Below are 17,137 nucleotides of genomic sequence, written 5' to 3' on the forward strand. Positions count from 1 at the left end.
TGTTGTGTAATTGTATGTGCGGAGCTCCGGGGATGGGATGCCGTAAGAACTTTCCTCTGCTATGTACTCTGGGAGCAGCTAGTGCCGTGGCTCACACAACCTTACCCTAAGAGACCAGTGAAGTCTTAACCATCATGCTTTTAGGGTGGCTCCCGGACTCTGAGACCCTGACAAGGCAATTTGCACACAAGGGAGGATTTATTTGCCAGAGAGCAAGCAGACAGGCAGAAGTAAGAATGTTAGAAACTGAGGGGGATGGTGGCTGTAGCCACTGCACCCAGCCAGAGTCATGAGGGAGGTGGGGGGAGGCAGCACTTGGTGCTGCTGCTCTGGGTGACGCTTCTGGTCTCCTGCCACACTGTCCCAGCCCTGCCTTTTTGCTGCTGTCCCCCTCAACCTTGCACAGCTGGAAGGCAGATGTTCCTTTCATGCCAAGAGCATCCCCAGAATATTGTGGGCCCATGGTGGCATCCAATGTAGTGGCCTTCCTGCTAAGGGGTGGGAAGCCTGGGGTGTGCAGGGTTACAGGTCAGAGCAGGGCTAGCAGAGGGACCTGGAGCCATTCTGTCTTGTGGGGTCCTTAATAGCTGAATGACAGCACAGCCAGACGAGGGTTAGGTCCCCTATCCTGAGCAGCTGTCGCCAGCAGACAGCTGTAAGCAGCAGACCTGGGGAGGGGCTGCTTAGCTGAGCAGTTCCAGGTAGGTGACAGGAACCTTGCCCTTCTTGTTGCCTCGCTCACCAATGAGCCAGTCAGGATCCATGCCTGGCAGGCTGTAGACAGTGATGAGCTGTGGGGAGAAGACACTACACTCAGACTCTAGACATGGGTAAGCCTAGCCCCGGGACTAAGGCAGGGCAAAGCTGCTACTTCCCTGTGAGAGATGTCACTTGAGGGCTGTACTGGGCCATAGAGGTTAGAGACTGCTGCTTTAGACCTGTAGTCATTTCCCCTGACTCCCACAGCTCCTCCCCAAGGTTCAGGGGTTCCATGAGAATGACCAGAGTTGTGCAGACTTAGTGTTCCTGGTCTGTCCAGCTCTTGCCTGCCCCCTCAAGACCAACCTCATCAGCAAGCAGGGCCAGCTCACTGCTGTCAGCTGCCTCGTAGTCGTAGAGCACCCGGGCTTTTCGAGTCCCACTGGCTGGGGGAGCCACCTCCTCCAGGCAGAGTGCTGCCTCTTCCGGGGGTGCCAAGCCAGCCCCAGTAGGTACCACAGGCATGGTAGCCGCAGTGGTGGTGGGTGAGGTGCTGCTCAGGGGTGGAGAGGCAGGCTCTGTGGTGCCCACGAAGGTGCCTGGAAATCTACAGAAAAGGGTGTCTCAGCAGCCAGTACTAACCTGTGAGAGTACAAGACAGACCAGAGACACTGGCCCATATTACAGACAAGGAGGCCCAACTCTCAATAACTTACATGGCACCTTGGGAGCTGGCAGCACAAGGGGAAAAGCAAAATAAAGGAAGCTGAGATAGTCCCACCTGCTTGTCCCTGCCCACCTCCCACCATCGTGAGCCCCTGGGATTCTGGTCCCCGAGGGCTCACCACATGAGGTACCCAAGTGGGATTCTAGGCAGAGGCCCCAGTCCAACCTCATGTATCATGGGATTTTCTGAGCTCAGAAGAGAAGGCCCTTGGCCAGAAGCACTGGACCACTCACTGGGTCTGGGAGATAGGGGGCCTCAGAGACCTGGGTCCAGCCACACCTGCCTAGCTGTTTCTGCAGATCCAGCATGTGGCGGTAGCACTGTGCATAGTAGGTTGTCTGAGACTTGACGAACTCATGGAGGCAGCGAAGGTGGTTCACCTGGAAGGAAGGAAGGTCTCCAGCTAACCTCTGGCCCCAACATGGCCTGTCCCCATCCTGCGCTCTGACAGACCATTCTCTAGACACCATGGGGGGGAGGCGGGATGGGATAGTCAGTCTGTGGGCTGGCTCTGTGGCCTCTGCTTGTGGCAAAACCCAGCGGAACACAAATGTAGGACTCACGTGGGTACTGCTGATCCCCTCCAGCAGGAGACGAGTCACTTCTGCCTGCCGGTCAAACTCTGTCTGGGCCACTCGAAGCTCCTGCTCAGCCTAGGTAGCGCAGGCAGTCATGAGAGCAGCTGCATCCTGCAACCTTTCTACTAGCTTTCCCTGTCGCCTACTAGGAACAGTTATCAGTGCCCTCCAGGAACACAGATGTCTGGCTCTACCCCTGGCTTTGCACCTATAACTGACACCCAGATGAGCCGGAGCCCATCTGGAACCTGTGGAGAGCTGCAGTGACAGACCCGCCCCAGCCTGACAGGGTAGAATCTGTCAGGAGATGCTGCTGTCGGACCTAGTGTGCTGTGGAACGATCACTTCCCAGAGGGGGATTTGGTTTCTCCCACTTCCCCTCCGCAGTGAGTGTAAGGAGAACTGAAAGACCCCATCTACAGCAGCGGTTATGTCTGGGTCCCAAGTTCTCAAAGCCCCAACTCACCTTGTCTACTTCATCATTCCAAAGCTGTAGAGACCAGAACAGCGCCGGGCAGCAGGGAAGGCAAGGTGGGCACTGGTCAGTGGTAGAGTGGGGACAGCCAGACGCCAGAGCCTATGCCTGCCCCAGCTCCCAGGAACCCAACCTCTGCCCACCTTATCCTGTTCAACCTACCCCAGCCCAACCAGGAGCTGAGGCTGCAACAAGATTTGGTGTAAGGGCAGGGAGGTGGCACACACCCCACCTAGCATGCTGCATGCAGGGCCAGCCAGCTGCAAGTCTTGCTTGTGCTTTTCCTACAGCCACCCCCAACTCTAAGTGGGTCTTAGAGACCGAATGTCCCCACCCCACCCTGACTCCTGCTTGGAGGCAGGACAGGACAAGTGACCCTGGGCCAGTCACTGAACCTTTCTGTCCTCCGGCAGAGAAAGGCAGCCTCGGGCCAGAGTCACACTGGGGGTCAGTGGCAAAAGAAAAAAACAGGGCAGCCTCCACCCTCCGGGGTGTTTCTCCTTCCACTCGGCCCAGGGAGGGCAGCGGGAAGTGTCATCCAGAGTCTAGGGAAGAAAAGCCCCCCTCCCCCCACCATGACTTAGGAGACCCAATTTATGGTCATCTGTGGAAATCTGGCCTAGGACAACACCCTGACACACAGACTGTTGAACTGGGCCAGCAGAATGCACAGCCCACAGTGAGAGAGCACCGTTGTGTGCCATGTTGGAGGGCTAACAGGCCTGAGAGACATCTCAAAGACAATTGCCAGCCATGGAATGACAGCACAAGTCACACAGCAGCATGCTCAGAACGGGAGCGGAGGATCGGACGGCCTGCACAGGAGAGTTTCACCAAGGCTCAGGGAGAGAGGTGTATGGTTAGCCTGGCCCCGACATAGTCAACATACACCTACTGACTCAACCAGGCGACTGTACCAGCCTAGCCTGCCTCCCTCCGTCTTGCCTCCAACCTACTCCTTAGGTTGGCCTCCTGCTTTCCAGGAGCTTCCCAGGCCACCTGGTTGCAGCCTACCATGGTGCTAAGGAGTCTGAGACAGGAAGCCAGACCCTGGCAGCCTCCTCTCTTACCACAGAGTCCCCCCAGACCTTAGGGAGGTTGAAGTGGTGTACCTTTGTGGGAGAAAGCACAGAATGGCAAGTTCCTCAGGATCCCTAGAGATGGCATTGTGTGCTGAACTAAGGACACGAAGGGTTCTGAACAGCTGGTCAAAATATCTTCTACCTGGCCTAGGGAGAAACCAGCTCAGCCTGCCTGCTGGACCAGACTGGGGCACATGGAGTTGTCACTTCCCTGTTCTGAGCTGCCCCTCAGCCTCTCAGGACAGCCTGCAACATGAGCAGGGCCCTTTGGCTCATCTGCTGTCTTCTGGTCCCGCACTGGCAGAGCCAGTAGCAGGAGCTGTGGGCCAAGGAGGCCAGGGTGGGGCAAGGCATGGTGCGAGGGGTGCTTACCGCGGAAGCGCTGGCCGAGAGAATGTAATTACGCGGTCTAGTCTCCTGAAAGTCAGGCACCGTCTGGCGGGGAACAGAGTTCATGGGGGAGAGGGGTCACCCTGGGCCAAGACCAGTGTTGAGGCCAGGAGGTGGCCCCAGGGTCTCCTATAAGGAGATACAAGAAACCCTGGCCCCTGGGACAGGGGGAAAGACAGATACAACACAGACCCTCTGCCCACTCCAGCCAGGTGGAGATGAGACAGGCTTAGGGGCTCAATGGGTTCAAACTGAAGATCAAGTGGCAGTGTGCTGGGAGCCCAAGGAACCCACAGGCTAGGCGTGCCCCTCTTCTGGGTCTCAGGCACACAAGGAGGCCCAACAGATCCATGGCCCTCCCTCCCCACCACGGCTTTCTCCAGCTATGAACTTCACCACAGTTTCTGGCTCCTCCATCAAAGCCAGATGCTCCCCCCCCGCCCCATCCCCCCCACCCAAGAGTAGCTAGATGGATGCATGGATGGACAGAGTGACAGGTTTTTAACATTTGCAAGAAGCTGCCTCACAGGCCAATGCCTGCATCCCCACAAACCAGAGCCTCTGCACTTGGAGGCCAGCCAATTGCAAAAGCCTGAGGGCATGCCCTGGGCTGGCCGCAGCACCTGGGCCCTCAGGCAGGATGGGCGAACCGGAAGCAGCACAGCACATGGGACGGGCATACTCACATCTCCCTCACACTGAGCCAAGTTACCCAAAGCAGAACGAAAAGGAACAAAAACAGAGAGTTAGTAAGTCCACAGCGGGGGGGCAGGCACAGCTGGACCCGAGTTAAGGACACAAGCCACCCTCAGGAGTCCTGGGTAGCAGGCACTAGAGACACTGCTCACACCTCACAGGACTCGCAGGCCCAAGGCCCTCTGGGCCCCTGTGGGGAAAGCGGTTACCCTGCAATGACTAGGGAAAGGCAGAAGTGACAGGGAGTGGGGCTGTTCTGCACAGGTCATTGACAAGTGATGCCAAGAACCATATTCTTTTCACATATGGACCGTGCACACTGGTGACCCTGGACCTGGCTATGGCTCTCGCCAGAGGCAGTGTAGGCCCCAGCGAGCACACTGACCATACTGTAGAGAGGGAGGGTATAAAGAAAGCAGTGAGTTACGGGCAGTGCAGAGCCCAGCAGGCTTGCCTAGTCTAGCCCCACCTTCAGCTGAGAGGCAGAGAAGCACAGAGAAATTTCCCTAACATACCCTGGGCATAGACTTTCCTTCCCAGGACCTGTGGTGGCTGTTAGGTCCCTTCTACCCTCGAGCAGCCTGCATACCAAGACAAAGTGTGCAGCCCTTCTGATCTAGCCCTGTCAATCAACTCAGCCTATCCCATCCTGGTTGAGCAGGCTCCAGTGGGCTGGGGATGCAGGAGGAACAGGATGGCCCAGGCCCTGCTCCTTAGACAGTCCCTGAATGGGCTATGGGGGCTGGCCAGCTCTAGTGTTCTCCACAGCCTGGGGGAACCTAAGCATAGGGCACCTTGTACCCCATGTTCAAGCAGCAGGTGGAGAGTTAGTGAGGGAGCCATGCCCAGGCAGCGCCAGGCTGAGCATCCACGGAGGCGGGAAAGGCGTGCACAAATTCCATCTGGAATCTTAGAGGCTTCAGGGTGCCCAGCACAGTTACAGGCACTGTGAATCTGCCCACCTCATACGTGTCTGTCCTGGAGCCACCAGGGTTCCCTGGGTGGGGACAGAGACCATGACCCGACCAGTCAGCACAGTTCAGCCCCAGCCAAGGAGGAAGAACATGCCAAACACCAGGCCCCTGAACTCCGCAGCAGAGCCTGGGATGAAGGAGTGGGCAGGGCCACTTACCGTGGCTTTGGCTTCGGCTGCCTTGGCCTTCTTTAGCCGGGCTTTGCAAGCATCCAAGTCAAGACGCCGGTTCTGCAGGAGCCGCCTCTCCTTCTGCAGGATGACAGAGACAGTGAGACTGGGCTAGACCTGCTCAGGGACCCCTGGCAAACTGAGACCGAGAAATAGACAGTCATTCTTGGTCACTCAGCCTGCAGGAGCCACCTCTGAGGCGTGGTCCCAGAATCCTCACCGAAATCGTTTTCCAGTCCCCTTCCAGGAAGTTGCGCAAGGGCGTGAGGAAGCTGAGGGAGGCAGTGTGAATGAAATCCCGCTCTGCTGCTCCCAGGCGCTTTTCAGCTTCTGACACCTTGATTAGTGTCTTCCCTGGGAAGAGAGTTGTAGGGTGAAGGAGAGGCAGGACACACGCCATACTGCCTCCAACAGGGCTGAGAAGCAAGCATAGGCAACCTACAGAGGTGCCCCTCAGACAGGCAGATGTGCTGGACATCTAACATGAAGCACAAAGAGAATGGTCCAGAAAGAATGGCCAGGGCTGCTGAGGTGTGGCTGGGGTAGAGCCTTGCCCACAAGGCAGGCATGAGGCCTGGTGTCTCAAGAACAAACACAAGACTGGGGAGTTCCAGAATGAGAAGGAGTCTGAGTATCCCCCAAAGTCACACTTACTGAACACAACTATCAAAGATGTCAACTTCCAGACCCTGGGTATTGTTCAAAGCACAAAAACAAATGAAGAAACATTTTCTGAATAACTAGTGGACCCTGGTAAAAGCAATCAAGTGGCATCAGCCTGGGCATGTGACATCGCTCCCTGGTCAGGTCTGGACAGGCAGGAGACCTGCATGGTGGTAAGAGCGCTGCCTCCTGCCAGAACTGAACACAATCCAGAAAAGTCTAAGGTGTCCTGGATGTCTCTCAGCAAGCACACCTGTGGTATGTCTGAGACAGGTGGACAGCACACGCACACCAGCAAAGCCTGGCCCCCACGAGGCAAAAGCTACCTGGATCTGTACACTGTTCAACCTTTAGACAAGTTTCCCAATTCACACTACACTTACTTCCTGGTGACATCTCAGGAGATGAAGATACCTCTGACCAATACTGGCTGACCACTAACATGCACTGACCCAGGCATGGCTCCCTGGGGGCTACCTTGAAACAAGAGCAGCAAGCTGGAAATGGTGGGCAGGCCTCTAACCTCAGCAGCTGTGAGGCTGAGGCTGGAAGACCAGAGTTAGAGGCCATTCCAGGCAAATCAGTAAGACTCTGTCTCCAAGAAGAAAAAAAAAGACTTTTGTGAATCCAACACTTCAATAATTACAGTAAGTGGACTTAAGCATGGGAATGAAAAGGTAATGACCACCAGAATGGATATTTTAAAAAAACTAAATACTGCCTATACTGAATGCTATTGGTTAGAGCCACATGTGAGATTTTATGATATAAACAGACTGAGGAGAGAAGAAGATACTGTGCAAAGGGCGGCATTGGAGAGCTATGTAGCCCAACAGGTGTCAGACCAAGTGGACCTTCAGGCAGAGAGCTTAACAAGTAGCATTCTCATTTAGTTTCTGAGATGGACACCTTCCATACTCAGTCTCCCAAGTGGCGAGACTACAGGCTTATACCGCGCTGGCTACAGCGGTAGTTCACAGGGATAACAGTCAATCCAGGGCTGGCGGGGGTGTCACTCAGTGACTTGAACTCAGATCCCCAGGACCTACATACAACTCAGTGCAATGGCGTGCATCTATAACCATACTACAGATGGCAGTGGAGGCAGGAGACTGGCTACCAAGAATTGCACAGCAAATGAGCAGTGGAGGAGGGCATGGGAACCTGACTTCTGGCCTCCACGCGCGCGTGCACACACACCAATCCATCCGGAAGACAGGCGAATACCACCCCACACTGACCAACTGCACAAGAAGACAGTACAACCAGCGGCTGGAAAGGCCCCTGCTCCTTCCCAATAACCATGTGACACAGTCAACAAGAGCACACTGTCAACAGCTAACCTTCGTGAACAATGCTTCACTCAGTCACACATAATGTAAACTCACACCAATCCCCTCATAGGTCATATCCTAGGTCAGAGGTTCTCAACTTGTGAGTCGAGCCCCGGGGTCGAATGACCCTTTCACAGGGGTCACCTAAGACCATCAGAGAACATGAGTAGTTACACCGCGATTCATAATGGTAATACAATTATAGCCATGAAGCAATGAAAGGAATTTTATGGTTGGGGGTCAGCATAACATTGGAAACTGTATTAAAGGGTCTCGGTGTTGGGGAGGTTGCAGTCTGTGAAAGAAGTCCACTGTTTTAAACCCCAGACTGAAGAGCAACCAGTGAACTGCTAGTGGGGTTCACAGAACCATTTGGGAAGAACATGTTAGCAGTCTCTCTCTTTCTCTTTGCCATCATCCCAGCCTTTCAGGGTGCTAGAGACAAGTCACAGACGCTGTCAAGCCAGGCAGCACATTATTAACTGTCTGAGCCAGAGTTACAGCCACGCACTTTCTCAAAAGTTTAGATCCGGAGCTGAAGCAATGATGACGAGACAAAACCATGCCATTGGTTGTCTGAACTGGGCACCAGGACTTTTGGATGAGGTGGAGATATCTGTACAACTATTCACTGGAGTATATAAAAAGTAAAAAAAAAAATAAAGTAAAAAGTACATTTAAAGGAGTCAGTCCATGTGATGGTATATCTCTAAGGTATATCTGAATAAAATTCAGAAATGAAGGAAGAGAGAGGAGGCTCTCTGAATGCCCAGCATGACTCCTATCTCTTAGATAGTGGCAATTGAATGACGAGCTGGACTTAAGAGCGTGGCTGCTCTTTCCAGAGGACCAGTAGAGTACAGTTTCCAGCAGGCATGCTGCCAAGCTCACACGGCTTGGAACTCCGGGTCCAAGGGAACAGATGCCCTCTTCCAGTCTCCCTGGGCACCAGGCACACAAGTGGTGCAATACACATATGCAGGTAAAAGACCCACACGCAGAAGAATAAATCCTTTTTTAAAAGTTAGGTTGCGTTCAAGGCCAGCCTGGTCTACAGAGTGAGTTCCAGGACAGCCAGGGCTACATAGAGAAACCCTGTCTCGAAAAAACAAAACAACAACAACAAAACAAACAAACAAACAAACAAAAAGTTAGGTTGCAGGGTACAGACGATCCTATTGAGAAGTACATGTCAGGCCTGGGGAAGGCGCTCAGCATGGTACTCAGATGTACCATGCATAGGCATGAACCCTGAGTCAATCCCCAGAACACATGTACAGCAGGGGGGTGACATGGAATCTCAGTGTTCCAGACGTAGGGACAAGGTGGATCCAGAGGTTTGCTGGCCAGCCAGCCGTAGTCTAACCAGTGAGTAAACCCCAATTCCTAGTGAGAGGAAAGATGCCTAAGGTTGAGCCTCTACCCTCTACACACATACATATATGAACACCAATGTGCACACACATGACCTAGGGCTGGACATAGCTCAGGGGTAAAGGCTTGCCAAGTATCCACAGGACCCCAGGATCTAACTCCAGCACCACAGAAACAACATACATACATACCACACACACACACACACACACACACACATATACCACACAGAGACACCACGCACACACACTCACGCACACACACACCTCACACATACATCTAAACTAGTTAAGGTAGAATTCTCTCTTTTATTCTCTTCTATCCCCAGGAGGGCCTTACATTTAGAATAAGCTCAGGTTGTCTGTAGAACGTTAAACAGGAGGAGGCTGGCCTGCTGGCCTCTACCCTCAATCCCAGCATTCGGCAATCAAAGCCCTATGAAGCTCTGGGATTTAAGGCCAGCCCTAAATAGCAAAACCCATCCAAAGGGGGAAAAAAAAAGAGGGAGAGAGAAAGGTGGAACTTGAAAAGCTAGAGCCAGCGCCTCACACTGGCTCCTGGCTCTGTGGTCTGCTCACCATAGGGAGTGCTGGGGCCCAGCTCGCTGGCTGCCTCTGCCATGTACTGAGCTAGCAGCTCCCCATTGGTGACTCTCGAGGGCACCTTTCTGTCCAGCTTCTCATACAGAAACTCTTCCACTCGGGCACCTGCAGGGAGAGAACAGCCAAAACCACAGGACTCTCTAGTCTAAGCCAAAGAAGCAGCCAATGAGAATGCACGCCCTGGGCAGCCACACCCCCGCCCCCAGCATCCATCCTGAAGACTTCCAGACCCACCCCTTACATCTGCATCCACCCCGTGAGACTACAGGACACCAAGGCCCAGAGACATAAAATAACAGCAGAAAGTCTCAGCACTGAAGTCAGCACCTCCTTGTCTCCCCTATTTAACAGAATTTACAGTGTGGAACACACATTTGAAGAACGGCCTGCCCTTGGTCCCCGGGGCCTCTGTGAACACTTAGGGACACTGCAGGCTTACAGGTGACATGCAGGTTGCCTTCATTTCTGGAGTTTCTCTGGCAGGCAGCTAACTCTAAGACTTTGGTCGAGTCCTTGCCTAGCTCCAGCCGGAGCCCAGGCCCACATCTGTAGCTTGCACGACTCTCTCCCCACCTCAACTCCTGCCAGCCTGGTCCTGAGCCTGACGGGGGCCCACCTGCCTCTGCCCCACACCCACTCACTGGGGTTGGGCTGCAGCAGCACCTCAGTCTGCCTCAGGATCCGCTCCGTCCAGTTCTTGGTGCTGTCTGCCCGAGCTAGGAGGTTTTCAAAGTGGGCATCAAGTTCAGTCTTCTCAGCTTGGCCAAACTTCTCCTCTGTGAACTGTGGAGGAAGTACAGGAGAGAAGTCCTGAAGTCAAAACCTTTCATAACCCACCCTGGGTCTTGGTTGCCTTTTTCTAGGCTGAGGGGATGGGTAAGTCAGGATTGAGACTCCCGGAAACCCCATAGCATGCCTGGCCCCTCTTTCCACAAAAGCATGTGTGGTCCCAGGGAGCGTCAGCCCTGAGGAGATGGCCAGCAGTGCTGAGGGAGAGAACTTGGCAGCAAGTCCTTAGGGAGCAGGTGGGGCCCAGAGCAAGGGTCTGAGTTACCATGGAACTCCAGAGGCAGTTTGGGGCTTCAGGGAAAAGGGGTTCGAACAGAGAATAGAAAGATTCAAGGTCCTAGATTAAAGAGGTGCTATTCCTGTCTCAGCTCTACTCGTTGAACTGTGTGACACTGAGAAAGGGCTTTGCCCCTCTGGGCCTCAGTTTCCCCTTAAAACAGACAGTAAAATGCTTCTCACAGGCTATAGAGGGTAAGATAGGAAAGATGGGGACTAGACGTGAGGGGCTGGCAGCTGAGCCTGTGCCCAGCGTGAATATACACACTGCTACCGCTGGGAGCTGTTGAGCGTACCCAGGACCTGGCAGGTCACACGGGTCCCCCATCAGAGCTGGCTGGAGCCATGTGGGCCACCTAGGGATAAAGGGAAAACTGGTCCAAGTCCTGACCATCTAATGTAGAGAAACCCAGGGACAGATATCCACAAGCAAAGGCTTCTTCCAGCCCGGTGACCAGGCCGCAGGTCATCATCCAGCAGCAACCGGTAAAACCTCTACAGGTCCAAGATAAAAACCAAGATAAAGCCTAGGGCACTGAGTCCCTGTGGTACCTGAAGCAGGCAGGGTCAAGCTTCCCATTACACAGATATAGCCACTGAGGCCAAGTGAAGGGCTGTGGTGGAGTCAGGGTCTATGGGCAGGAGACTCTGCAGAGCCACTGCCTGTGAGGAATCATCCAGAGGCCGGCAAAGGAGCCGCCAGGTCTCTAGCAGCCATCAATTATGCAGAGGGCCTTGAGCTTCTCCCTACTTTAAGACCTGCCCCTCAGCTCCCTGGGCGGCTCTGCCTCACCCTGTCTTCACAGTCCCTGCACTTGTCTGTGTGGTCCTAACTCTCCAGAGATCCAAACCTTTGCAGGTCCCAGCCCTCCCCGCCCTCCCAGCCCTCTGACGCTGTTGTTAGTCCCACTTTCCAGCTGAGGAAAAGGCCCAGAGAGGCAGCAGCATCTCCTTGGGCCTCAGTTTCTCCCCGGAAAGTGGCAAAAACCCACCTCACAGAACATCAAGCTAGCACAGAGTCTGGGTTTAACAGTTGGTTTCTTTTTGGAAATACTGGGAATGGAACCTGGGGCCTCAAACGACCTGGAACAGAAGACTCCTGCTGGCCCCAAGGGTAGTGTTAGCCAGTGTCATCATTATAAAGTCTCCCAATGCTATCACTGGGGGTCGGAAGCCGCCAAACATACAGGTCCCCAAGCTTACTGGGCTTTCCTGAGGCCCGGGCCTCCACCCTTCCCCAATGCCCCTGCCCTACTTGGAGGAGGGTGATGCCTGCCACAAGTACTGATTACTACTAAGGCCCCGGCAGGGCAGCTCCCCACAGCCACCACACCATAGTATTCACGTCACTCTGCTGTGCTCTGTAGTGGCTGTCCTTGCCTCCCTGCCCTGAGGGGGCCACACTGCCACTGGCATCTGCTTCACAGACTTTGGCTAATGTTCCGGACATAACTCTGGGGCCCTTTGTGAAGGATGCCAGCCTGAAAATCACTCTTGTAGAAAGGACCTTGTCCTTGGGTTTCAAGTTGGAAAGGCCTTGCTCCTTTTGGGATGCAGGTGAGGGGAGTCTCTCAAAATTGTCACTGGTCCACACAGGGAATGTGTACTTGCATGTCCTGGTGCCTGGCCAGGGACACTGACCCATAGGAGCTGTCACATCCATATTTCCTGATGCCTCCCATGGCAGACACCTCTCTAAGTCACACTTCTGCCTCTGATACCTAGTTCCTTCCCTTCAGAGGGGAAGGGGATCACGCCTGAGACAGTCCACAGCAGTTTCCAGCAAGACAGCATCGGCAGGAGGGTGGGTGTGCAGAGCACAGAAGGCCTCTATTTATAACACGCCCAGCTCCCTCCTCCACCCCAGCCTGGGCCTGGGCCCTGGCTGCCGCTCAAGTGTGACCGGGGTGCCTGCTCCTATCAGGCAGAGTGAGGCCCAGAAGCCCTGTGCCACCACTACCTCTAAGCCCTCTCTGTGGACCTGGCCAGGTCGGATGGCAGAAACCGGCAGTGGCAGGAAACCAGCAGATCAGGTTCTTCCCAGATGTGTGAGATAGTGTGGTTGCCATGCCAACCCTGGGACAGGCTTTCCCCCTCTTGCAGGAGCTGAGGCTCTGAGGTCCTAGCATCCTCTCTGGTGCTAGGGTTGCCCACCAAGCTTGGAAGTGGGAACAGGAATGGCAATCCTCACTGGGGCACTAAGCCTCATGGGAAACCTGTGCTTTCTAGTAAACATAGCCACATGGGCCTCTGAGGGGGAGGGGGACTGTGCCCAGCAAGTCAACAAGGGCAGCATACAGAACTTAGAACTTATTCCTGGGGTACTAAGATGGGTTAGCCCAGGGGTGCAGAAACCTCAGGAATCCCACACCCACCCTTGGAGCAGACAGGGCCTCCAACCTGAGCCTTGCACCCGCTTTACAGAAGGGCAGAGTAAGGCTGACATGACTTGTCCAAGGTCACACGCTGCACAGGTGTATTTAACCCCAGCAACTGCCTTTGCAGACAACCCAGGAAAGAGGGCCACTCATCCCATTTCTCAGATCGAGAAACAGAGGCCCTGAAGTAAAGCTCTCCTGCCCCCCAAGGTCACGAGAAGCATTAACACCCATATCCTGACTCCAGCCCTTTACTGAGACATGAATTCGCCTCAGTTTCTCTTTCTTATACCAAATGTTTAGGACTTGTTCCAATATCAGCATTACTGGCCTGGACAGAACCCAAAGAGGGCAGCCTGCCAGATCCTAGCCTTCTCAACATCCTTTAGGCCTGGGAAGTAAAAGGAAACAGGCCTCCCGCAGAGCAGAAAGGAAATAACTCCTGGCTTCCGGCCTGACTATCCAAGCCTGTGAAAGGGACTGGATGGAACCATAGCACCAACCTGCCCATTGCACCGGTATGGAGACTGAGGCCCGCAAAAGGGATTGGGTATTCTTGTGTGGCCCTCAGCCTGCCAGCCTGGCCTGGGGCGGGGGTGGGGAGAAAGGGAGACTAGTGTAGGGAGGTAGGAACCACCCAGTGCACATTCATCTCCCGGGCTGTGCAGGCACCAGGACAGTGAGTAAACCTGGCGGTGCAAAGGTGAACTGCCAGGCGCCCAGGCACCGGAGCCCAGGCCCCCATTGGTCCCGGTGCAGCTGACCTCGCTGGGAGCTCCCCTGGGCAGCTCAAGGCAGGGGAGCAGGGACCCCGAGCTACCCCAGCGCGCACCGCCGCAGCTGCAGGGAAGGGGCTCCCGCAGCAGGGTGCCCGGGGCGCGCTCCACATCCGGGCCCTATGCGCGGCGTCGCGCCAGGCCTCACCTGCACCGCCCGAGTGAAGAAGATGCCCGCGTCCGACGCCAGCTTCTTCATGTTGAAGTCCATGGCGCGCCGGTCCGCAGGGCCGCCGCGCCGGCCGCAGAGTAGCCGGCAGCCCCCCGCCCCGCCTCGCGCACCCCGCCCGCACCCCGCCCACCTGCTGCCTGCGCCCGCCCTCTGCGCGCGCGCGTCCGCGGACTAGCTGAGCGCAAGGCGGAGCCAGGCGGGGCGGGGCCGGGCGGGGCGGGGCCGGGGCGGGGCCAGACGGGGAGGAGCGGGGCTTTGCTGAGAACGCTGCTGCCCCCTGCCGGTCTCCGGCCACACCAGCCGGCTGCTCGCTCTCATGAACATTTTCCTAAAACGGTTTCCGAGGTCAATATTCTATCTTGTCAATTCTTTGTGCAAATTTTTGGTTTTTTTTTTTTTTAAATCGTTGGGAATATATTTGTTTGAAACCGGGTCTCTCTAGGTCCCTCCTGGCCTAGAACTCCAAATATAGACCAGGCTGGCATCCGGTTCACAGAAACCTCTGCTGGGATTAAAGGTGTGTGCCACATCTGCCCGTTTTTGTTGTGATTTCCTGTTTTAAATTTATTTTCCTCTGTGTGTGGTTGTATGTTTGTGATTCTATCTGTGTGTAGGCTTGCTTGGACATGTGCACTGGGTATTGCCCTGACTATGACACTCTGCCTCCCACCACACTGGCCATAGGAGCCCAGGACCATGCTTCTGGAATTTACATGATTTATTTTATTTGGATTCTCAAGGCTGTGCAGTTAAGTCTTTTAACCATGGAGCTGTTTTCCCAAACCTGTTTTTGCTTTTGAATTTTAATTTATGTTTTATTTGCGCGTGTGTGTGTGTCTTTGTGTGTGTGAGCTCGTGTGCTAGCACATGCATGTGAAATGGGGAACACAGAAAGCCATAGCACATGTGTGGACATCAGAGAACAGTTTTCTAGAGTCAGTTTCCTCTTCCACTTGTATATGAGTTCTATGGTCCTGAAGGTCAAACTCAGCGAGCTCTGTTATCTGCTGAGCCACCTTCAGCCTCCTTTCATTTTGTTTGTTGGTTTTTAAAATGTATTTATGTGTAAGGCTGTTTTGCTTGCACATACTATGGACTCTGTGTGCAGTGCCCACAGACACCAAAAGAGGGTGTTGGATCCCCTGGGACTGGCATTAGAGAGGCTTGTGAGCCACCATCTGAGTCCTAGGAACAGAACCCAGGACCTCTGAAAAAGCAGCCAGTGCCCTTGACTGCTGAGCCATCTCTCCAGCCCCTCCCTACATTTAAGATTTATTTCTGTTTTTATTTGTGTATATGTGAATATCATATGCCATGTGTTTATAGGCACCTGTGGAGCCCAAAAGAGGGTGTCAGATCTTGCAGAGCTGGGACCTAAGGCAGATGTGAGAGGCCTTGCATGGAGGCTGAAAACCAAACTCTGGTCCTATGGAAGAACAGTGTATGATCTTAACCTCTGATCAGCTTCTCCTGCCTGCTTTGTTGTTGTTTATTTGTTTGGGTTTTTGGGGGTTTTGTTTTTGTTTTCGATGCAAGGTCTCATACAGCCCAGGCTGCTCTCAAACTTCACACACAGTTGAGGATGGGTTCGGCTTCTCCATCTTCCGGTTGGAATCACAGGCAGGTGTCTCCCCTCCTAGCTGTAAACTGTATGTTTGCAGCAGGCACAGAGTGACGACTGGGTGTATGTTAGCTCAGTGGAACACTGAAACTAAGCTCACTGCTCACACCTCCCTCATCTACGGATGTCTGACCTGTGATGAGAGTCCTGTCCATCTCCTTAGCAGTTTTAAAACATGCAAAATCTGATTAGTCCTTGTCACCCCACTGCTGTGCAATAGAGCTCTGATATCAGCCATCTTCTCTGCCTGTCCCCTGTCCCCTTGTCCCCTGCCATTATCTTTCCCTTTCCAGAACTTTCTCTTTATTTGAACTTTGTTTCTGGCCCAGTAAAACCCTCTCTCAACTCCCACTGTTTTTCTCTCTGGGACTCTGCTTCTATACACCAACCTGTTTCTTCTGCCTTTGACCTGGTGGCACTGCAGGGCCACTAAATTAAGGACAGGCCCCATTATTTCCTCATCTGGCTGAGAGAAAGATGGACAGACAGAGGGCTCACAGGTGGGAAGAAGGTTCTCTTTTTTCTTTCTTTAAAAAAAGATTTATTTATTTATTTTATGTATATGAGTACACCATTGCTTTCTTCAGACACACAAGAAGAGGGCATCAGACCACATTACAGATGATTGTGAACCACCATGTGATTGCTGGGAATTGAACTCAGGACCTTTGGAAAGAGCAGTCAGTGCTCTTAATGGCTGAGCCATCTCTCCAGCCCAGGGAGAGGGTTCTCAAGACGAGCATGGAGGCTCTTAGTTGAGAGGTCTGTAACTAACGGCCGATCCTGGTTGTCCATTTGACTATATCTGGAATGAACTACTATCCAGAATTGGAAGGCTCACCTGTGATCCAGATCTTGAGGCAGGGAGACACAAGTTTCTGACCTGGATCTTGAGGCATAGTGGCCATGAATCCCAGAAGACTAAGGAAAGATCTCTGAGTTCAAGGTCAGCCTGGGGACAAAACAAGTCCCAGATCCAGGCGTGGTGGTCCACACCTTCTGCTGGAGACCTACAGAAGGACATTGGAAGAAGGAAGATTCGCTCTTCTTCATGTGCCTGCACTTACTTGCCAGCACATCTGTCGGAACCCACTTCTACAGAAGACCAGCTTAAACACCCAGCCTTGTGGGACTGAGCACCCACTAGACCTTCGGACCTCCCATTCACAGCTGCCCATTGTTGAGGAGTTGGACTACAGACTGTAAGTCATCAACAAATTCCATTACTATATAGAGACTACCCATAAGTTCTGTGACTCTAGAACTTGTTCTAGAGAACTAATACAGGTCTAAGTTCATGCTTCTGCCAGGTGGAGAAAACAGTCATCTCTAGGACATGAGTGTGCCCTGACCTCGAGTCC

General features: G+C 53.7%; 1 protein-coding gene across 6 annotated transcripts; it reads right to left on the reverse strand.

The window, feature by feature from the left end:
* Window positions 1-179: 179 nt before the first annotated feature.
* Window positions 180-14,317, reverse strand: Sh3glb2 (SH3 domain containing GRB2 like, endophilin B2). 6 transcript variants are annotated; one of them, XM_034495011.2, is made up of 12 exons: window positions 14,132-14,317; window positions 10,406-10,547; window positions 9,741-9,869; window positions 6,012-6,145; window positions 5,780-5,872; window positions 3,934-3,996; window positions 2,471-2,494; window positions 1,990-2,079; window positions 1,706-1,806; window positions 1,416-1,430; window positions 1,066-1,306; window positions 180-791 (listed from the first exon to the last, which is right to left on the reverse strand). In XM_034495011.2, exons 1-12 carry the CDS (start codon window positions 14,192-14,194, stop codon window positions 684-686), a joined length of 1,203 nt encoding a protein of 400 aa, XP_034350902.1. In that variant the 5' UTR covers window positions 14,195-14,317; the 3' UTR covers window positions 180-683. The 6 variants fall into 6 exon arrangements, with proteins under 6 accessions (XP_034350902.1, XP_076784550.1, XP_034350904.1 ...); XM_076928435.1 differs by having other exon boundaries at window positions 1,660-1,806; XM_034495013.2 differs by lacking the exon at window positions 3,934-3,996.
* Window positions 14,318-17,137: the final 2,820 nt, after the last annotated feature.

This window comes from Arvicanthis niloticus, chromosome 2, assembly GCF_011762505.2.
Source record: "Arvicanthis niloticus isolate mArvNil1 chromosome 2, mArvNil1.pat.X, whole genome shotgun sequence".
Classification (NCBI taxonomy): Eukaryota; Metazoa; Chordata; class Mammalia; order Rodentia; family Muridae; genus Arvicanthis; species Arvicanthis niloticus.